Source organism: Cupressus sempervirens, chromosome 5 (genome assembly GCF_028749045.1).
Source record: "Cupressus sempervirens isolate cs-2001-9-10 chromosome 5, ASM2874904v1, whole genome shotgun sequence".
NCBI lineage: Eukaryota > Viridiplantae > Streptophyta > Pinopsida > Cupressales > Cupressaceae > Cupressus > Cupressus sempervirens.
In genome coordinates, this window is record NC_143122.1 from 374,547,895 (window position 1) to 374,572,499 (window position 24,605).

Sequence of the window (24,605 nt, forward strand, 5' to 3'; positions counted from 1 at the left end):
GAATTAGAAGCAACAACGATCTCCCTAGAAGAGCTCATAGCTAGTTGGCCCCCCATAAGACTAGGAGGAATGTCCAATACAGGGGCAGGGGCAAGAGAGGGTACAGGGTCCTGGCCCTAATAGGACCAAAAGGAACATCCAATACAGGGGCAAGGGTAGGAGAAGGAATACGGACCTAACCATGAGTCCAAACATCCTCTGCTATCTCTAGCACCGAATGATCATTAGCAGAGGAATCATCCACTGGATCTAGAGGTGCATCCATGGACTTAACCATTGTATAGTGTTCAAAAGAGGCGCCTGAGGCGCCTAAGCATTAGGAAGGTGGTCGCCTTGATTTAGTCTTCGTAGCATCACAATGAGCAACAATGTGACCTGTCATATGACATTTTCTACAACGAAAATGGATACCTTCATAATCCAATATTTGGGCTCAAGAGCCTCTCGAGGATTCCAAACAAACCTTCTTAGGGAAGCCATCTCTAAAAGAATTTGAGCACACGTCAAATGGAGAATATCTGAAGTGTCTGAGTCCACATATAAAAAATCACCGATGGCATCCCCAATACCTTCATAAACAGAATCTAGAAAAAAGATGCATTGGGAGATTTAGAATTCGGACCCAAATAGGAACCTTGTTAAAAGATTCTATAAGTGGATCAAAATCCATATGCCATGCCTTGGCCATAAGTGAAAATCTTTCATGCCATGAAAAACTATTATCACACAAAATAGTCTTCCTATCTTTAAGAATTTTAAACTTTACTAGATGAAAAATCCTTTAGCCATCAAAAAGATGTGGACATCACAATCTAAAATTGGCTCGCAATGCTTGGAGATCCAAGCATGAAGATTAGCAAGAGAGGGCAAAAAGCACAGAAAGTGAAAAATAGCAACAAAGGTAGAGAGCTCTTTTACCATACTATAAATATCATCAATTGTATCTAAGTCTAAAAGTACCCTTATAGGGTTTGATACACTTATAGGGGAAACTTCATGAGGATGAGAAGGCTTGAAATGAGCAGCTCGAGCAATGCCATGAAGACCTACCTCAAATGCGGCCATGTCGGCATAAGAGGCAACCCTACCCCTTGAAGGCATAGGAGAAGCTGACCCAGATCTAGTTGACATACTTGATAATGTTAATGTATGCAGGAGTGAGAGAAAGAAACTTAGCTTTTCTGCAAACCCATTTTTCTTCTATCCAAGATTGTAGAATGAGGAGTAATCCTTCTACTAGCTTGCACACTTCATTTTTTCACTTTGTGCCTAAAGTTTTTAACACTACATCTCTTTTATATTGGGTTCACATTTCCATCACTAAATTTTTTGGAAGTATCTTTCGAGCATCTCTGAAGGATATTCACATTTTAGAGTTACTTGAATTTCTATTTTCAAAGCCTCCAAAGAAGTGGCCTTTTTCATTGCCTTAGGATGAAAAACCCCTTTCTTAGCAACATTCCCCAGACTAGAGCACATCTAACAACTCTTCATTCTTTCACCTTAATTTGATGGCCTCGAAGTTAGATCTTGAGCATGTCTTATTGAGTATAAGCCCTTAAATGGTTCATTCAACATCATGTTCACACCATTTGATCCTTGGGACCAAGGTTTGGCTCTAGTTTAAACAACAAGAAGCAAAACAAAACAACTTCACTTCCATGAGTACGCATCAAACAACCCATATATTCATGTTCCCTCGTAGCTCACTTGATCTTATCTCCACAAATTTGGATGGGATTCATTCTAGCTTTGATCCACAACTTTGTAGGCATTTTCTAGCATGATATAATCATCTTCTTACCTTGTTAATCATTGTCACAACTTTACTCTTTAGATATGCACTCAATATAGTTCACTCAAGGGGAAAAACATATTGAAATATTAGAATCCATGGGCCATGGAATGTTAGGGAAACGTAGCAAAAATGAAATGCAGAGTAACTTACTTCTCATTGAGAGGATGCCAGAACACATCCCAACCATGCCTAGATCACCTAGACCCCGTGCACACTAGAAAAATAGGAATCCTTCTTAGATGGTGGGTAAAGGTAATGCAAGGGGGAACTAGAAAACAAAGAAAGTAGAGCACTCAAAAAAACTGAGAAGTAAGTGACCGAAAAGATACTTAGACATCAATCTTGGACACACACTAACTTTCATACTAAAGACTTCTGGCTTAAAAGGGGAAGAGTAAAACTTGGAAACACATTTACTTTAGTTTGTGCTAATAATATTTAGTCGAAAGTGAGTCAAATTTTAGGATCCCCTTTTTAATGTGTATGTGGTAAGTGGTGACATATCATTGATCATCATTTCCCAATATACAGTTAGATAGAAAGATAATTAGATAAGAAGCACCCTTAGAATGGACCATGCTACATAGAGTAGAGTGTGAGACATTCTAAGGAGAGAAAAGACCATCATGTGGCCACCCATAGCTTGAATCCAATGAATAACACATTAAGACAAAGAAAAATTAAAAATGGGTGAACATGGAAGGGAAGCCTAAATGCCTCAAATATTGTGGATCCTCCCCAAATGTTGAAAATTAAGATATGAAAAATGGAAGAAAAAATACAACATAAAGAAGATGCACAATAAATAGGCAAGATCATACAACACAATGGTAAATAGTGAACCTCTTATTTGGAAGGACTTGGGGGTTTGAATCTACTCAAGCATAAGTAATAATCAAATCGTAATAATTAATCATAAAAAATAATAATTAATCTTTGCTTCAGCCTAAACTAGTACACCTATCTTTAGATGAACATATGTATAATATATATATATATATTTTTGTGATATTTTCCCTTGCAACAAAATTTTACTATTTATTATTATAAATTATTGTAAATCATTAGCCTAGCATACCTATCTTTAGCTAAATATATGTAAAGCATGCCAATCTTTAGATGAACATATGTATAATATTTGTTTTTGTGATAGTTTCCCTTGCAACATAATTTTACTATTTATTATTATTAATAATTGCAAATCATTAGCCTAACATACCTATCTTTAGCTAAATATATGTAAAGTATGCTAAAAGATGTATCAAATTGATATAATGTGGCAATGATGAAAATGAGATATTGGAAAATACAAAGCATAAACTTATGTTAAAACAAATTTAATTTCCTGTAATTAGTTAGCAAAGATAATTATAATAAATCTTTACAATACAATAACTATATAATTTATTTGAGTGGTTTTGTTATTAACAAATTTTAAACAACAAATTAAAAGATTAATAATATTTTCATTAAATTCATAAGTATATGTTTTAGATTACAAAATATTAAAGTAGTTTCTAGTTTTTATTTTTAATTAATTGTATATATTTGAAATCATAATAATAAGAATAAGAATAACACATTGATTATTTGTTTTCATTGCTTATATATGATCATCTATAATATGAATTTAAATATTTTAATGATAACTAAGTTTTAATATATTATATTTAGCTATATTATTTTTTAAATTTTTAAATAAGTTTCTTTAGCTTGAGACTAAGTATTTGTAAGTTAATTTGATGGTCCAATTCTAAGTGTAGACTTTTCATTGTAATTTATTAACATTTATAAACATATTTTTACTCTCCTCAAAGAATACAATTCATAATTTTAAGTTTGTTCAATCCACTTTAATTGATAAATGGCTCTACACAATGGGAAACTTTAAACTTTAAATTGTTCAGGCTACTATGTTGATCGAGAGGGATAGGCTTAGAAGGTTCCTTCAGGATGGGTATGCTACCTTTTTCTACTATGAGTTGAAGCATGGATACTAGTGGCAAAGAACCTTGGATGATTTGCAGGCTTTTGAGCAAGCTTGTATTAGGCTGAACAGAGAAATCAGAAAGAATGTGAATGTCAGAAAAGAGGATTTGTTCTTGTTGATGCAGTTTCAAAAAAGTAAAAGTATCATTTGGATGGAGGGTCCCTTAGGATGGACTGCTTGGATGGATATTCACTATGATGTTCTTAGTTAGATGATCTATCTTCTCTTCTTTTTGTCTTGATGTATAGCTAATACGGCTCTTCCGGGGTGAGGCTTAGGCTCCTTGTTGTTATTTGTGGTGACTATTTGGTTCCTTCTTGTTTTCTGAAACTCTTATATCTAATAAAAAAGAAACTTTAAATTCTTCAATTTTATTGAAAAATAAAGAATTACAAAATTTAGACTATCTATTGACAGTCACAAAATGAACCACCCTTCCACCCACTGATTGTTATGAAATTGAATCCCTTGCCCACATTTTGTGCTGTCATGTACAATTACAAATAGGTAATATCAGAAGTATGAAATTGAGTGATTTGCGTACAAAAGAGACTCCCTCAACTTTAGAACCAAATCAGAGAAGGGGAGCTGAAGGAAGAGGGAACAAAGAGAAAGGGGAGTGAAGTTAACAATTAAAATCTTCTTTATTTTCTAGTCAAATAAAGAGGAGTCCTTCAAAGTGCATCTGCATTGAGATCAATCTGTATAGTCTTTCAAATCTATCCAATGCATGCCATTGAGGGGATGATAGAATTTTCACAACATCTTGATCTTCTTTATTGTTTCCTGAAGGCCAAGTCTGATAGCATGTAAAAATTCAGCAAGCACACGATTAACTTCTATTTCAGCAAAACAAAGTAACTTCTTAAAAGTGAAGGTTGTTGAATGTATAACATGTAACTTGATAAAGCTTGTTAAAAAATATAGGCACGAGGGATGCTATTTTGCTCATATATGTGAGCCCAATCTTTTGATTAACCAAGGTCATCTCCTCCCTAAAATCTACACAAAAATTGAGAGATCTTGAAGCAAACTCTTAGAAGAATATTAATCAAATCGAAGCTCCCTTTATTAACCTGGTTTCTAAATGTAAACAATGATATAGAATGATGGTTAAATTGTAATGTTTTATTTCTATTATCAAAATTCAAACCCTTACTAAAATGTAATTGGTAAATATATCTATTGACCCATCAATTGGTAACTGGATCATGAATGCTAATAGTGTGAAAAATGTTAGAAAAATAGAGTGCACAATAATTGTTACCTTATTATTATTGATACCAAAATCTCTTATGTCGCGATGATGACATAAATACGCTCCAGTGTTGATGAGTCCTGTTTCATAACAATGGAAATAAAGCCCATTTCATTTATCATTTTCCCAGATAAACTTGATATTTCTCAACTATATTTCTCATGTTCCCTAGTGCACCATTGTAAATCATCACATAATTTGTGCATACACACCTGAAACAAAATAGAAATAAAATTGTTCCCTTGATCTAAATCAAAGATGATTAAAAAATGATGAACGACCCACAAAATAAAACAAAAAGACAACATACTCAACAATTGAAGGAAACCTTGTGTACTGAAACGTACTCCAAAAGCTTTACACCACTTCAAAGGTCCTCGGTACTGAATATAAAGCACGTTAGCACAAATTTTCCATCTACAAAAAATCTAGGGCTTTACTATGGATATTCATTTGGAAACCTTCCAGTTTAGTAAATATTCAGAATCAAATAGAAATAGAAATAGAAATAGAATGTTACCTGTGCCACTGGGTGTAATTCTGAGAGAAATGATAAGTGATTACATGATTTTCAAATATTTTTTTAAAAATGATATTACATTTCTTGGTAAAGCAGAATTATTAATCAAAAAATTAGCAGAAATTAAAATTGAACTTAAAAAAGTTGGAAAATATAAGAATATAATTATCTGTGGATGTCACTTTGAGTGTTCTTGCTACAGTTCAGAGATAGCTTTAATGTGAGTTTTATCCCATTCTTCTAGAGGCCCTTCTGCTTTAAACTCAACATAAAAGATATACACAAGAAGAACAAGAACTAGTGACTGACCAAATCAATAAAAAAAGATTAATATTAGGAAAAAAAATTAAAGAAATAATTTTTTATTATCTAATTTTAGATAACTTTATGTTATGTGCCATAAGATGTTTTTAGTTTAAATTAACTAAATATGCAAATTAGTGATTGAAACGGAAAATAAATTTAATTTTAAAAAAAATTAATGTAGGAAATAATTTTATTTCTTTTAATTGAAAAAAATTATTTCAACTGTTTGAATTTCCTTTTTCAAACTTTATATTTACATATAGTTTGCTTTAAAGTAAAATCTTTTATTCATAGTGGATACATAACTTAATTATGAACTTTGTTGAACCATATAAGGACACTCAAACTTTAAATTAATTAAAAAATTTGCAATAAAATTTAATTTAAAAAAATTAACTCTTAAATTGGATTCTTATATTTTTACATAGTTTTGCAAACCACATTGAACACAACAAAGAATATATATTCAATAGAAATTAGTGGTTTGAAAAATTAACAAGAAATCAAATTCAAAATTTCAAAAGTACAAATTTAATGAATGAAAAAAATTACCTTAGTAAAGTAAAAATAAAAATTTACCAATAAATGATTTCACCAAAGTTTAATTCCAAAATCGATATAGAAAAACATTTTATATGTGGAAAATATAGTAAATCATAGGACAAAAATTGTCTCCTAATTAAATGTTAACCAATATAACAATAAAAGACAAATAAGATTGAAACAATAACCAATTAATTGGCTTCTACAATGGTAAGATTTAGTTGTTATAGAAGAAAATTGTAACCAATTCAAGTCATAAAAACATTGGAACAAATTCACATAGAACTCTATAATATTGCAAAAATTTTAAGTGATAAGATAAGATAAGATAACTAAATTTACATTAAAATTATATAAGAAAAAATCAACCAATTTGCAAGAAAAGTGGAGATTTCTAGAAGCAAAATTTGACACACAATGTTAAAGAGGCAACTCACCCTATAGAATTATGATATCAATTGCCAATGACATCTTAAATAGTGTTAAAAAGTTAGGAAAACAAACATGTACTTCTATAAAATCTACAATTGAATGTTGAGGAGACAACTCACCTTGTAGAATGATAACATCAATTGTCAATTGTCAATGAAATTTTAAATTTGTGAAACTAAAACAAGTAAAAATAAATAAGATGTGGGGTTGTTATGAAAATAGTTAATTTATATGCACATAAAGCTCGTAGACTTGAAAAATAAAAGCCCTAAAAGTATCTAAAATGAAATAGAGGAAGAAACATACTACCCACAATCCTTTCCTATAAAAAAATAGAAATAACATTATTCTCATGAAGATTTGACAATGATGAACACAAATCAAATAGTCAATATACTCAAGCTTTCACATATTGTCTAACCTACACAAAATCAAGAGCTTTAGAAATGGTTGGAACAAATCATTCTATCAGTTTCATCCTAAATAATTTCATATTCAAATTTTTTATTCAATTTTATAAATTATGTTCTAAATACATGTCATTAACTTAAGATGAGATAGGAATTTCATCCAAGTCTAAGAGGAATAACATTTTATAATATATTTCTTAAATGCACTAAAAAAAATATATATATGAAATGAAATTATTAATAAATACAAGAAATAAAATTGAACTTAAGAACTAGCAAAGCATAAGAGTATATTCGTCTTCACATAAATTACATACCTTAATAGCCTTGGTAGATCTTTCTCATGAAATACATTAAAAATATATAAAATGACTAAAATTTAGAAACAAAAATGAACTTACTAAATATGGAAAATAATGATTGAGTGAAAAAAAATGATATATATTTTTTTACCTTTATACCCAACTTTATAGTGAATTTTGTTGTATCTTTGGAGGATGATTCTGTAATACATAAGAAACAATTTATAATATCCATTAAAAATAGAAAGTGAGGAATGAAGACAAACCTAATAAATATAGAAAAAAATGATTTAAAAAATCAACTTAAAAAGGGACTTGATTCCCAAAAAGATATAGTTGATTTAGGAAAAAAAACCTTACCTTAATAGAACAAAATAAAATTAGAAAGCATTTCTTTAGTTTGCAAAACCTTTATCTTTTTAGAGGATCTTTTATAATTTTGAAAGATCAAAAAAAAAAACTCACATTTCCACTCTAATTAATTAAATGGAATCATTCACTAAAATATTTTAGAGAGTAAGTTAAAAGTAGTCTAAGCATCCTCTCCATGCATTATGTATCATGTTCATGGTTGGGTCATGTCTTTGCTAATTCTCCTTGATCTTAGCATGTCTAGTTCTCCTTTACACTAAATACAAACAAATAATATAATCGATAAATATGAAAACTAATGATTTAAAATTTTAATAAAAATAATTTTAAAATTGAGAAAAAAATAAATAAATGTATTAAAAGAGAGAAATTTACCTCTTTTGGCTTAGTTTTATTTTCTTGTTTTTTCGGGGGCTGCTTCTATTTTACACTAAAAATAATAATGAATATATTTCATTAATATAAAAATATATTATTGAAAAATCTAATAAAATATAGATTTCAAATGAGAAAAAAAAAACCATAACTAAGTTTATATTAAAATATAATTATATAAAAAATCAATCAACTTGCAAGAAAAGTGGAGATTTATAAAAGTAAATTTTGAGACAACTCACATTGAAGAATGATGATATCAATTATCAATCAAATCCTAAATAATGTTAAAAGTTAGGGGAAAAAAAAAGTAATTCTATAAATCTAGAGAATTCCAAGGTAAGGAAAATTGTGAAAATATTGAAATTAGAAAAAGTAGGTAAAAATAAATAAGATTTGATATAATTATATAAGAAAAAAATCAACTCACCCTGTGATGAAATTGTCAATCTTGAATTATAAATAATGTTAAAAGTTAGGAAAAGAAACATGTAAATTCTATAAAATTACAGAATTCCAAGGTAAGGAAAGATTTTGAAATTAGTGAAATTAGAAAAAGTAAGTAAAAACAAATAAGACTTGGGGTTGTTCTAAAAATAGTCAATTTATATGCACATAAAGAGTATTACTTGCAAAATAAAAGCCCTAGAAGAAAAATATGTTGCAGTTTCTAAAATAAAATAGAGGAAGAAAGATAATACACACTGCCGTATAGTTTAAAATCAAGAATATCGTCAAACCTGCACAAAATCAAGAGCATTAGAAATGGTTGGAACAAATCATTCTATCAGTTTCCTTTTTGAAAAAAAAATCACTTTTTAAAACATCCTAAATAATTTAATCAAAATAGCATGTTACTCATACCAAATGAAATTATTCATACGTACAAGAAATTCCTCACATTAATTGCATACCTTGGTAGCCTTGGTAGATCTATGTTATTTACACTAAACACATCAAGTTATCAAGGTTTTTAGTTTTATCTATATAAGAGACAATATCAAGTTTTAAAAAAAATACCATTAATGTCAATGATTAATATAGGTTATTCAAATTGAAGAATTTGAATAAATATTTTAATCTATGGATCTAAATATCCTTTAATATATCAAATATCTTGAAAAACATGTGAAATGTAAGATAACATATTTAATTTTTCAAAAATTTTATTTTAAAGAACTTAACACACATAAAACATATTTTTTCAATTTATTAAAATTTCTTTTTTTTCAATTCTTCTTATTAATATGAAATATTCATTTTGTATACTATTAGTGTAAGAAGAATGATGTTTTATGACATATTTTTAAAATACTTAAAAACTCATGTAAACTGAAATTATTTTTGAGTGGAAGAAATTGAATTAAACTTAAGAAGTGACAAAGCATAACATTATACTTTTCCTCACATTAATTGCATATCTTGGTAGCCTTGGTAGATCTTCTAAACACAACAAGTTCTCATGAAATATATTAAAACTATATAAAATGACTAAAAAATTGAAAAAAAAAAGAATGCACTAAATATGGAAAATAATGATTGAGTAAACTACACAAAATAGATTATAAATATGAGATTTTTCAAACCTTTATACATGACTTTATAGTGAATTTTGCTATATCTATGGAGGATGATTCTGTAAGACACATGTAATACCCATTTTATGTGTTGCCTTTCACTTCTCCTTTTGATCATCTCAAACTAATTCCCTTAGGGTCTGTTTGGTTGTTAGAATATGATGTGAATATGATTAGAAAATTAGAATATGTTTTTAATTCTTTGTTTGCTATACAGAATGGGAGTGGAGAATAAGATTTTGAATTCCTATTTTAGATTAAAGTGGGATTTTATCCATTCTAAAAAAAACTTCTAATTGGAATGGGCCAATCTCATTCCCAATCTCACTTTCCCAACATATGGAAAAATGCATAATTCATTGGGTCTGCCAATCTCACTTTCCCAACATATGGAAAAATGTATAATTCGTCGGATCTGCAAAAAAATTCTCACTCATAATACTTATGCCATTTCACTCTGTCATTTCTCGAGATTGATTTCGTTGAGTAGTGACAAAATGGGAAGGTCTTGCATTTTGCTTGTATTGAAAGGTATGTTATATTAGATTTGTAGTAGTTTTGTGGCTTTTATGTATGCTCATATAGCTCCCAAGTGTAAATCTCTACTAATGTTTTGATCATCTGCATATATTTCAATGACAATCTGCAAACCCTATTGTTGAGTGAAGAAAAGGAAAGCTAATGACAAACTTCCTTTGAAAATCTATTCAAAGCCAAAGCTCTATTTTCTTAATTTCTTTTTTAAATTTTAGATGTCTCATTTATTTGAATAATTCAAAACCCTAACTAACAAATAGCCTGTGACTGTCCATTGTTTGATTTTAGATGCTCTCTTGCAATTCTTGTTTGAAAACAACTTGCAACTTTTCATTTTCAGTTTACACTACAACTTTTGCCTTGTTAACACCCCAGAGGCATTATATATAGCCTCTAAACGCATCATTTCTTCATTAAAATCAGCATATGCATTTGCAGACTCGCAAATACAAGTAGAGCAATTAGATTCATAGAGAGAATCATGAAAAACCTAATAATTACATACATAACACTTTCAAACCCTCTTTTTACAACTCATGAAAATTTAGTAAGGGTCTGCTTCAAAAGCCCCAAATCTCATCATCTGCAACATAATGAAATTGATCTCAAAGTTAGAAATTTGGCAATTATTTGTCGTGTTATACTTCCTAGCTTTGGTGGAATTGTAGCCGCCTTTATCTTCACTTTGGTATAATCAAAGTGAGATATAGATTCTTTTCTCTCCATTTCCTGCAACCAAAAGAAAAAAAAAACCCTCTTCTAAAAAATTTCCAAGAGCTCAAAAGTATGAGAATTTTGACCACCGGCTTAACACATCATATAGCCAAAGGAAACTTCACTACTATGGCATGGCAGTCACTTAGTTTCTCTTAATTAGATGTTAATCATGTTGATTTCATTTATGAGGTTTCATGCTCTGCCTTCTTTCTCTGTTCTACAAGGGGGCATATTCCACAAGACTATATGATATTGTAAGTAGGAGCAAAGAAAGAATATTTTTGTGAATGGAAGTCCTGAGCAGTGAAGAAACAAATGTTGTAGCAGTAGTTCATTACATTGTAGATAATTTCAAAATCTAAATTATAACTCTAAGTCTATAGCATGAGTTGGATAAGAAGTTGTAGACTTTGTTGGATACAACTCCAAATTGTTGCAAATTTGTTTATAATCAGTGGCTTATTTCTTAGTTTGTAATCAAATGATTTTGCAAAATTTTACTTCTAGTTTCAAATAGAAAGGATTTGGCATTTCTCCAATTTGATGTTTGTGTATTGTTATTGTGTTCTTGTTGTGGTATTAGAGCTTTATTGCGAAGAGTTTTGCATTTCTAACTTGATATTTTTTAGGGTTGCAAACCTTTAAGGTGGCATCTTCCTTGATGTTTAGAAAGAAGTCAACATATGATAGAATACAATAAGAAAAGAGTATGGACTTCTACTATTCAACAAACAACTTAGTATTATTTTTTTCAAATATCTCCAATTTTAATATGTTTCCTAATGATGAATTTGTTTTTCCCTTTCTTACAAGTATTTTTGTATTTTTGTTTGAATAATAATTTCAATTTTTTGACTAACAAACAATGAATCATAAATTTATCAAAAATGGCTTAAGAAATAACCTAGGAGATCATTAACACATTAATATTTTCTATTAAAAAAAATTATATGTATAATGCGCAAAACAGATTACTGTAAATTTCATAAAATTATAATTATTTTTTGTAAAAACCTAGATTGCTTAAAATGTTGAAATTACATGCAACTTTTGAAATTCAAGACTAAAATAACATAAATTGATGTGTTACTGATTTGGATATTATTGATGTCATTTAACCATATACATGTAAACAATGACATAGATCAAAAGACAATATAACCCTTTAGGTTCAACATCTTGTAAAATTCTAAAAAAGAAGCAATGTCATTTATATCTGAGATTATATAACTTTAGTTATTTTTTGATCCAAAAAATGTTTGCACAATAATCATACCCTAAACAATTATCACCACCAGAAGAGAGATAATGTACCATGGCCTTGAGCAATACTCTTCTTTGAATTGTCTGATCCACAAATTCAACAGATTGTGATATTGATCTGTTATTTGTTTCATAGCCACCTAAAATTGTTCAATTGGTTGTATAGAAACTTCCCTATCTAGATCATGGAACATGACACCTATTTCATTATCTCTCCCCATCAAGCTTGTGATGATTTCTTGATTCCAAAGAAAAGAAACATCTTTCTCTGATTCAATTAAGTCATCAATTAACTCTAGAATAAAAGATGCACCCATTGTTAGCATCTAGGCCACTGTTTCTCTATCGTATTCAACTGTTGAATCTTGGTAGCACTCCTTGATTCTTTTCTCTAACATCTCAATTTATGTTTTCAACATATAGATGTCCATATTATTGAGCCTTTTGATGTTCTCTCTACTACTTCTAGCTTGTGGTCATCCATTACAGATAGTTGTTTCCCTTTCTTGTGATGATAAAATCCAAAGGACACTACCAAAGGAACATAATTAAGCTTGTGGTTTTGAAGCCATCATGGATTCAAGAACCTCATAAATACACACATTTGAAGATGGTTGTAACATTTTATATTGATGGGATTTAGCTCCATCTTTGCCTTCTACAAATCCTTTAGCACTCTGACTGTGAGGGATATCTGGTTCAATCATTTCTTTTTTCTATATGTTATCTACACACATGAGAAATTACTACTAGTTGTTTATTGACCAAAAGAGGAAAAAAATAAAAAAAATTATATTACATGTTCTTAGATACAATGAAATGTAATAGAAAGTTTAAGGCAAACCAGTTGTCGAATGCTAGGGTTTGTCCACATAGGAATTTAATTTGTTGCTTTTGTCCTTATTTTTCATGTCTGTAATGCTTTCTTTTATCATTAAATAGAATTAGAAATGTTTATGAAATGTACCATTTCTATTTTAGGTTAATGGTTTTAGATTTATGTTATGTGCTTCTGCATATTTGATCTACTTATTTTGGTGTTTGTTAATATTTGGTTCATTTTATGTGTATTTTGAAGAATTGTTTATATTTTGTGTAGTGGTTGAAAGCGATCAAGCTCCTTGTGGAGTTTGAGCATGTTTTTTATGTAAAGGGAGGACTTACATCTTCTTTTTGTGGCTCAATTGATTAAGGCAGGATATCATCAGTAGTGGGCGGGTCCAACTACAGCATCGAATTTGCATTATCCTTCTCACAACTCTTCTAACAAGGTATCCTTAATCCACTCCTTATTTCAATTACAAAACTATCTCTGCTTTATTTTTTTGTTTCTAAATTGTTCCTATATGTTCTCACTCTTGTGATTATTGTTTTTTTTATGATACTTTTATTGTTTTAGCCATCCCTGAATCCCAATAAATAGTGCATTTTTGCATATTTGGAAAAGCCTTCATTTTTCAGGGTTTGATATGATAAGTTTTTGGGCCACTTCTTTTTTATTAAGTATTCTTCACATTTAAATTTATTTCCACCACATTTGGGTTTCTTGCCACTTTCCTACTTACTCAAAATATAAAAGTCCAAGGAACCATAATTAGGAAAGATCGCGTGGGCAAAATAAGATAGAAAAATGAAAATTAGGAAAGATAAACAAGGTGGATTGGGAAGGTCCCATTATACTTATTCTTTAATCAAATACATCGCAAATTCTTCTACTGAAATAATTAATTAAAGCCTCACATGCAAAGTTCAAATTTTCTATGCTCGATATTCGAAAACTATGGGAGATACGTTATAGATAAAGATCTTAACCATTTATTAGACTAGTCAGGGTTTAGGAAACAATAATAATAGTCATTTTGTCAAATTCAAAAAAAAAATCATGGATGTGGTGCTTTCAGCAAGCTAGATCATGAACTTGTCACTATCTAGCCAACTAGAACACATAGCACACAAGGAGAGTTTTAAAAAATACCAAGTATCTCATTTGTATGTCATGTATTTTAGTTTGTTGTATGTCATGTGTGTATGCCTAAAATGTGGGCACACTTCTATGAGTCATTATATTCAAGATTTCTCAAAAATGAGGTCTCAAATGGTGGCTCATAGCTCCCTATTCATGGAGTGCAGGGGTTTGTAATGGAGGCCCTCAGTCTGACCTAGTTTATGCTCATGCAAGTACACCATGAAACAAGAGATTCTTCAATGATCTAACATGCATGTAAATGAAGATGAAAACTAATCTAAATGATAACAATGCAAAACAATGCAAGAAAGGAAACATAATAACAGTGTAGATCTAATCTATGAAAACAAATGTGAATCTAAACTAATATGCAAATGCAAGGATGAAAACTCATGATGAAAGCCATGCATGCAAGAGAGAATAAGACAAGAAGATAGAAGTTCTCCCTTATAAAGGAGATTGGATGATCAAGATTAAGAGGAAAAAAGATTTAATCAAGGGTGGAGAAAGAATAATCTATGTGAAAACAAAATCCACCAATGAGAAAATAGGAAAAGAATTAAATGGAGAAGAAAATGGAAAGAGGGAAAAGATACATCCCACATTAAGTGTAGAGAAAACAAAAAAAATAGATTTATTCAAATTTTTATTTGTTTTATTTCCTTTTTCATCAAAAAAAGATTTAAGTGGGACATTTAATTAATTAAAAGGGAGCAAGTTCTTTTAATTAAATAGGAAATATTTAATTAAATTAAAAGAGGGGTTTTTCTCTTAATTAATTAAATGTGGATGAATTATTTAATTAAAAGAGAGGTTTTCTTTTAATTAAATGGGGACTTATTTTATTTAATTAAAAGGGAGATTTTCTTTTAATTAAATAAGACTTAGGGTAAAATGATCAACTTTAAAAAATAAAAGAAAAAATCAAATTTGATCAAGGAAATTGATTTAAATTGATTTAATAAAATATTGCAAACCATTGATTCAAGAAATTTGATAAATTGAATAATGGGGGCCCATAGTCTAGGCGACCATTTTAGGGTGCATACAATGTGTTTTAAGGAGATGCAACTCATCATGTCATTCTTTGCAAATGTTTTCTATGGATTAATCTGGGGAGTATGATCATAATTACTCAAAATTTATCTATAATATTTGTTTGTATGAATGCATGAAAATTGTCTATAATATTCGTCTTCAATAATATAAAGCTACCATCACTCCTTGAAATGTACAACTGTCTTCTCTCATCCCAATTTTTATGCATACTTACATTGGTAACAGTTATCACAGCTATAGCTGCAATATCCTTTTTTGCTCAATTGTTACTTTTTTTGCACACATATAGCTGCAGTATCCTTTTTTGCTCAATTGTAACTTTTTCTGCTCACATATAGCTGCAGCATCCTTTTTTTGTTGCAGAACATGGTGTAGCTCTTTGTTTGACCCTTTTCATTCTATGTGTATATTCTTTATTATTTGGTTCCAAAGTAGATGAAGATTGTGTTTTTCTATAGGAATGTTTTCTTCAGAGATCATTATCTTTATGACTAGTGTTCCCTTTTAGCTCTTTGCAGATTTGGCATATAGAATTGTTGGGTCCTATTGAAATACATGTTGTGCCCTCAAAACCTTATGTAAACTAGATTAGTAATTGTTGCCCCCCTTTTGAACTTCTCCATATACTCTCTTTAATACAATGTAAGCTAGAAGTTGCCTCTTCCATATTGTCTAGAGATCTTATCTAGTAAGAAAAGTTTCTATGTATTGATGTAGTCTCAGTAGTTTTAAGTAATTATTATTTATATTTTGTTTATATAACTCTTAACAATAATAAGATTCACATGACCTTGTTTTCATTTTAGGTCATTCGATGGATCTTACTCAAAATATAGAAGTCCAAGGAGTCATAGTTAAGAAGATCAAGGTCATGTGCATACTCGTTGTTTTGTTGGCCAGCCTTGCAGTATTGATAGTAGTGTCTTCCCAAGAGGCTAGAAGATATAGGAATAAGTGAAGAAGAGTTTCATGTCCTTTTTATAAGCATATTATCCATTCTAGTAACATAAATTTCCACAACCAAATACTTATGAGTAGAGTAGCCTTCTTTTGCTTGGCCAAAATTCTAAGACAAAAATGGAGCATCCAAGATACGGCTAACATAACATTGGAAGAACAACTAGTGATGGTTCTCCACACCCTTTGCCATAATCTAAGGAACCAAAAGATTTCCCATAACATTGGTCACTCAGGAGAGATAGTGAGTCAACACTTCCACAAGGTCTTGAAGGTCATATCAACACTTCATAACGATTATCTGTTACCCCCTCTTGCAATAAATCCTCCAAAAATTGCTAGGAACGACCATTTTGATCCATATTTCAAGGTAAATACTCTAGTGACATTTCTTTCTTTGCTAGAAATAATAATATTATTAATTTATATTTGCTAATAATATTTCTTTTTAAAGGATTGTATTGGTGCAATTGATGGAACCCATATGCATGTTACTGTCGATGTGGACATCCAAGCAAAATATCATGATAGAAAATGCAATTTGTCACAAAATGTTTTGGTGTTTGTTCATTTGACTAAAAGTTTCAATATATTCTTGTTATTTGGAAAGGGTCTGTCGCAGATAGTTAGGTGCTTTCTTTAGCTTTGTCTAGAGCAGATCCACTGATGGTTCCTCCTAGTATATTAATTCATATTTTATATGATAATATTATCATTATATTAAATCAAAACTTGTATGCTCTATTTTTATTATAATTTTATTTCCATTAATGTAGGAAAATTATATTTAGTTGATGTCGGGTATCAAAATGTACTAGGTTTTCTTGCCCCTTATCAGTGTACACGTTACCACCTAAAAGAGTTTTGTAGAGCAAACTCGATCAGCACTCCCAAAGATTTATTTAACCACTGACACTCCTCTCTTAGGAATGTGATTGAGAAAACATTTAATATTTTAAGGCAACATTTTCCTATCCTAAAGCATGCAATATCCTACGGTATATTTACCCAAACAAAGATTGTTTTGGCATGCGACATACTACACAATTTCATTACCATGGAGGATAGTCTTCTATCCGAAGTGGATATTGAAGAGGATGATGATCGTGCTAGGATAAATGTGTCCATTCTAGAGACTTATGGAATGATTCAAACAGATAGAGAACCTAGGAGAATTTTTGAGATGAAATAGCCCAAAGGATGTGGGAAGACTACAACTCTCGAACTTAGTTGTATTGCAAAACATGAACATATATTTGCACTTTGTAGAAATGACATATTTATGTACAACTCATTATATAACAATTATCACACGCACACACAGATATATATATATATATATATATACTTGTTATTTCTATGAATATGGTTTTCTAGCTTTGGTGCATGTATAGTACAATATGACTTTCTATGAACATTTGTTATGATTGATCTCATTAATTTTGAGATTGTTGATTACAATGGAAACTTCATTGTATACATCTTTATAGTTTTGCAATCTTGTACATTACGTGGTAAAGCCAAGAGGGACACATTGAGGTCTTACACAATATGCATTGAATAAAGGTCAATTTATCTAAATCAACTTAAACAGACTTTGTATTTGAAAAAAGCATTTGACTAAAAATAATTCGAAGATATAACTATATGTGCATGTTAATGGAAAATAAATTTGTTTTGTCATTTTTTTTATTCTAGCCTCTTTCTTCTAGGTATTACTAGGGAAGCCCTTTGCTGGGTGACTTGAGAGAGTAGCTTGGGTTAGAAGAGACTCATCAACATCACCAATCGTATCACAGGTTGCCCATACTCTATTTGGGGAGTTCTATTTTAACATGTCCTTTGATAACATAAAATTTCTTCACAAGATGCTATCATCCCTGATTTTGTGTGTTCTTCCACATTTGAATGCCTAATGGAGGGATGAAAGCCTTGGGAAATGGGCTTGATGTCATAGAATTCTTTGATACATTATAGCTTCCTTTGTGATTAAATATTTTGATTGGATTGAAACTCCCCATCACTAGAAGCACAAGTTAAAGCAACCAAGTTTGCGGATGGAGTAGAAAGCTCATTAATGAACTTAAAACTCTCTTTTTTGGGTGGGCATTTTCTCTTTTCATGAGATTTTGATATTCGACTATGTATAGGATTTTTGGCTTGAAATGGCACTCATTTTGTCTTGATTTTTTTGGTGGAAAATGTGTCTAGATTGCATATTTTTTCATCCGATTGGAAGAAAATTATTTTCTCATGCCTTCATTGTTCACATTAAGTCAAGTATGTTATTAGTGACAATGCTTATTTAGATTTTGTATGCTACCAAGCTCACTAAATAGTCTACAGTGGTTGCCATGTAATTTAGTAGCAACCGAGCCAGCAGTTCATGTGAAGTGAAGTTAGTGTTAACCGAGCTATGTGATGATCAATGTTTACCAAGTACAATCATGGTAAATGTGTAATTTAGTTTCTACCAAGTTACATAGTATCTACCGAGTCACCAGTACAAACTGAGTTTGAGACTACTCTGAGATGATTAGTATGGACTGAGCTTCTACTTCTACTGAGTGCATGACGATGTTGAGTAATGATAGTGGGTGTCGTGTATCAAAACTTCACCAAGTCAGTATTTAGAACCTGAGTGTCTTCACTTGAGCCAACTTTGTAATATTGGTGTTAAATTGTATATTGGCCGACTTTGTAGTTTTGTAAATTGGATTGATATGTGTGTGTGTGTGTGTGTGTGTGTGTGTGTGTGTGTGTGTGTGTGTGTGTGTGTGTGTGTGTGTGTGTGTGTGTGTGTGTGTGTGTGTGTAATGTATTATATCATATTCAATATAGATGAATAGATGTATGTATGCATGAATGAAAAGTGAGAGTGAAGAATATGTAAGAAGCATGTGAATGTGAATAAGCAGCAAAGTGTATTGTAAGACCATATCAGCAAAGGAGTAGTAGAGTCATATCTATCACATAAAGGTGAGCAGTACTTCAAAGAATCTCTATCAGCACATCGGTTGTAAGTCAGAGATCTATTGTTTCATTCTAAAAGGTGAACCTATCCAAATCCTCTAACAAGGTAGACTTAACAATCTTTTGTCAAATCTCTTTATTGAGTGTATACTTCATTGTATGTTTATAAAACCTCTAACAAGGTGGACCTAGCAGTCCTAATTTCTCCTAACAGGGTAGATCATCAGAAGTGATCATTGTAAGCCTTAACAGACCAACTTTATGTTGTAGTATTGAATTTTTGTAGGTATCATCCCCACCCCATTTTTACTTTCCATTTGGAAGGTTTTTGGGTCACAAAATTATTGTGTTCATGTGCCATGAATGTTTATGTTTTTAGTTTCTCATGCATACAATTAGATCTGATTTAATAATTTAATGGTTATTGGATTATTGCAATTAAGATCTATATTTGATAAAGTTTTTGAGGTTACTAATTCACCCCTCCCCTCTCAGTAACCTAGCATAGTCTTGAATATTTCCAACAATTGGTATCATAGCATTTGTGGTTCTCAGGATAAAGCTTGATAGCTTGAGCAAAGATCAAGGATAGTGGAAATATTTATACTTGATAAGGCAATTGATAATGAAAAGGTAGATCTAGAAATGGCCATTGCACAACTCAAGAAAGCTAAGGAGCAACTTTCCCAATCCCTAAAAAGAAGGAAGGAACTTGCAAATCAAATGAATGATCATCAATACATTGAAGAAAAGATTGAAGACATTTTCCCTTCAAGTAGTTCAGATGAAGCAAATGATGCAATCAAAGAACTCTTAGAGAAGAATGGTTCCCTACAAGAAGAAATAAGAAAGCTCAAAAGAGAACAAGAAATTCAATCAGTAAGGCTATGTGAAATCTTGGAACAAAGGAACAAAATGAAAGAAGAAATAGATGGAAGAAACAATAAGATCCAGAACCAATCCCTTTAGCATGCAAATCTTATAGGTCATATCTCTAATGCAAATGAAGAAATCATGAGCCAAAGACAGATCAATGAAAGAACAAGAAGTGAGTTGAGATCTGAAAAACAAATCAATGAAAGATTGAGAAATGACCTAAACACTAAAATGCAAGTTAATGAGAGAATGATAAAATCCCAACCAAACATGAATCAATTAAATCAACTGAATGAGAAAAATATCTATACATAAAAAGGTAAAGCAAGAATTGGATACAAAAAAGAGGGTGAATCCTCCAAACATTGTGCTCAAAGGAATCAAAGACCTACTTGTAATCATTGTGGTAAGATAGGCCATACATCAAAAAAATGTTGGAGTAATGGTAAAGAAAAATTCACTGGTAAATGTTACAATTGTAATCAGCATGGTCACAAGGCTAATGAATGTAATAAAAAATCAAAATTTGAAGGCAAGTGTCACAAATGCAAGAAACAAGGTCACAAGGCATCAAACTATAGAACCAAGTCATTCAATCTAGCAAAGAAAATTGGGAAAGCAATATTTGGTTGGGACTATAACACCTAGTGCAGATGTCATTACTGTGGAGAGTATGTACACATTGGCATGAACTATGTTAAACATCGCACAAGGAAGAGAGATACCATCATACGATGTTTCACTTGTATAGAACTTGGTCATCTAGCCAAGAAATGCATGAATATAGGTAGAATTGAAGATGAAAAGAAAGCAAAAGCAGACAACATCAAAAAGCAAATGAGGCGGCAATGGATTCCTAAATCCATCGAGGAAGCTAGTCCAAGTAATGATGGTCATGTCACTCAAGAAGTGGGTGACTCCACCATTTCCAACTAAGTTATTAAGTAAGAACTAGAACTGTTATCATGATCACATCTAAACAGTTCCAAAATTAAAAGGGAACAAAGATCCAAATTAGTATTTAAGATATAAAGGGATCACAAAAGATTAGTATCAGTTATCACTGAGTTACTTTCCCTACCGAGTAAGGTTGGGTCATGAACTCTACCGAGCAAGGTTGAAAGTAACCAATCTCACATGTTTGGTTATCGACTTATGAAGCATTTACCGAGCAATCCAAATAGATAGTGGATGACAGCCTATTGCACATAATGATTTCATTACAACTACTTTTTTACCAAGCATTAATGGCAAAATTTCATCAAAAGGTAGGAAGTTGAATTTATTTTTCATCAAAAAATTTAAATTTTTATTGCAATCAAGTGAATTGCAAAGCGATCAAATAATTTCGAGCAGAATTTGCTGTAATTTTTTTTGAAGTTTTCCATAACCTACCAAGTAGTCATGACAGCATCAAGCTACAATAGCAAGGTAAAGAAAGGGTCAAAAATGTTGGTTCGAGGAGTCAAATGAAAACCACCAGATTTCAAACTTGTGCCAGCAATTATAGAAACCCTAGGTCCAAATGGAGCACAATCGCAAATCCCTCCTAAGGTACTACTCATTAACGATATCCAAACTCATTTTAAGTGCTCAATTCAAGAAATTTGAACCCTAGAGATAGATGATGCCCTAGGTGAATTGTGAGTGAATGGTGTTCTTAAACCAAAACATAAGCACTTGGAAGATAAGGGTTTAACCCACATTCCCCACCTACCCTAAAGTTTCCAAATCAAATGGATTAGATACATCCTAAGCCAAGTTCACAACAATCAGTTATGGCTTGAGCAAAAACATTTGATCACTAAGAAGATGATTCATCATATCACCAGCCTTCCTGTGCTCTCCAAAGCTAAAACTACTAAAACCCTAGGTCGGGTGGAGTTAGAGAAGAAAATCCTAGCTAAGGGGGATGGCATAAGTATGAAGATTAGTAGTGTAATAGATGAAGAAATAAAATTTGGCATACATGTGATAGTGCACAAGATCTACAGTTCTAGTCATCTAAATAGTGTGTCGTGTGAAGCAGTGGACTTGGCCTTCAAAGTTGTGAAGAACAATCTATCATATGATCTTGCAAACTTGTTGAAATAGTTTAACAAAACCATGAAAAGTATTAGGACATCCAAGAACAATCCTTGAAATTTTGGTTCATTGTTGACATGTCTATTTTTCTATGTTCAAAAGTTTTTCCCTTCAAAAGGTACAATCGTATGGAGAAAGGATGTGATAATTTTGTATCAGATTAACAAGTATATTATAGAAATGGGTGAGAATTCTATCAGCATAATGGATAATTAACTTTGATGTCTTCAAGGAGAAAATGAATAACAGATTCAGGATCCAGTAATTGGTTGAAAATTACAAAGACGATGTTTGTTTCATGGTAGACAATGAAAAAGTCTACATTCAAGCAGTAAAACCAAGAGTTGTATGGGTAAAACCTCTTCCCTATGAGGTGAACATTGATGAAGAAAAGGACATAATTGAAGCCTTGACAAATGAACCTATTGATCCAAAGGCACCACACTTTGGAACATATGATGAGGCCAAGACAAGAATAGAGCTTGAAATCAAGCTTCCATAGGCAGTTAACAAAGGCAAGAGGAGAATTAAAAAACTCAAAACTAGCACACCTCTTATGTTGACTGAGGGTAAGGGAGAAGATGATGATGAAGTAGAGGATGAAGAAGATTCTAAAAAGGAAGAAGAGTCAGTAAAGAAGAAAGGCAAGGTGATCATCACCAAGCCACCCAAGTCATCCACTACAGTGTTTACCAGGAGATCCAGGAAGAAAGGTAGTGAAGTTGTGTTTAGCAAGGCTCCCCCCACCTTCCAGGAAAAATGAAACAATTGGAAGAAGGTGCAGGCATAACCAATTTCAAATCACTAAAGTATGAAACTAGGATAGAGGCTGAGAAGAAATAGATTGAAGAATTGGTGCTAACCAAGATGGGAAAATGGAAGTATTCCCCTGATTAGATAGCCTCTTAGATATCTAATGAGCTATTAGAGAAGTTGAAGCCAAGATGGGACTCAACTACATAGACAGCAAAAGATATCTATGAACAAACCCTGAGGCAGTTGTTATTGAGCATCACAGATGCTAAGGTAAAAGAGTTTATGAAGAAAAATGAAGATAAGATGACTCTTAGATTTAATACTTGTTTAATTTTTTTAAAGGATATAGAGCATGTAGTCAAGAATGCTATAGGTATGTGGAAGAATATTTATCACTTGCATAAATGAAGTGACTTTCTAGTAGAATTCAAGGATGATGACAATGATGATGAGGAAGAAGGAATATACTTTTAAACAATATAGTTTGACAATGAAGAAGTTGAAGAAGATAAAGAGGAAGAAGCTACCGAGGAAGACAAAGTAGATGATGAGGAGACAGATCCTATGAAGATAGCAGTAGCAGTCATTGCCTCACTTCTTCATTCTCCAAGAAAATCAGCAGCTACATCAAGTTCAGAGATAGCTTCAACAAGTTTGATTGTGACCATAGCAGATACATCAAATTTCCAATCACTCTTTGCTCTCTCATAGCTCAACACATCACTAATGGAAGTGTCTACCACTTCATCTACCGAGCTATAGCCTCCCTCTTCTTCAATTCCAGAATCAACATCATCAGCAGTGAGTATAGCATGTTCTACAATTTTATGTTCTTCAGTAGTAACTACAGTTTCAAGTTCTACAATTTTGGATTCTATAGCTTTAGATACTTTTGTAAGTATATTAGTTTTGGATTTACAAGCATACCAGTCAGCATTACTTCTGTTGGTACTATATTAGTTTTCATAGCTAGTCTTACTATCTCTACTATTGTTTCCATTCTAGATTCTAAGGCATTAAGTAGAAAGGCAGTTGAACCTAAGGCTCAACCAAATTCAAGAATTTTGAGTGGAAAGGAGATAGAGGAGGACATTGACCTAGATGAAGAGATTGAAATTCCAAAGTGGGATTTTGATAATGCCATAGTAGATCAAATGCAAATAGCTAGTCAGTTCCTCCAAAAGAAAGCAAAGCAGAAGAAATTAAGAGAGGAAAGAGACAGAGAATATAAAATAATAGAAAGTGCTAAGAATATTTTGACTGAAGTAATAGGTGTTGAAGTTGATAATTCTCAACACATTTTGTTTCAATTAGAAGAGGCAGTCCAAAAGTTTAATGAGAACTCAAGTGGTCAAGACAAATCAATTGAGAAAGAAAAGAATAAATTTGATAACAAAGTGCTTGAGTACATTGCTCAACAAATTGCCATTCAGCAAGTGGAGCTTTCCTCAATTTTGCCCAATCTTGAAAAATCTTGCACAAATGTAACATCACTTTTTGAAAAATTATGTAATGTTACCGAGTTTACAAAGG

The 24,605-nt window shown here is 31.4% G+C and overlaps 1 protein-coding gene across 1 annotated transcript in view; it reads right to left on the reverse strand.

Annotated features, from left to right (window-relative positions):
- Positions 1–7,717: 7,717 nt before the first annotated feature.
- The window catches only part of LOC149556318 (phenylacetaldehyde synthase-like), a 177,488-nt gene continuing 160,600 nt past the window's right edge, over positions 7,718–24,605 (reverse strand). The window contains exon 8 of the mRNA XM_089830568.1: positions 7,718–7,760. Within this exon, the coding sequence (XP_089686694.1) occupies positions 7,725–7,760 (36 nt within the window). The 3' untranslated portion in view covers positions 7,718–7,724. The remainder of the gene's footprint in view (positions 7,761–24,605) is intronic.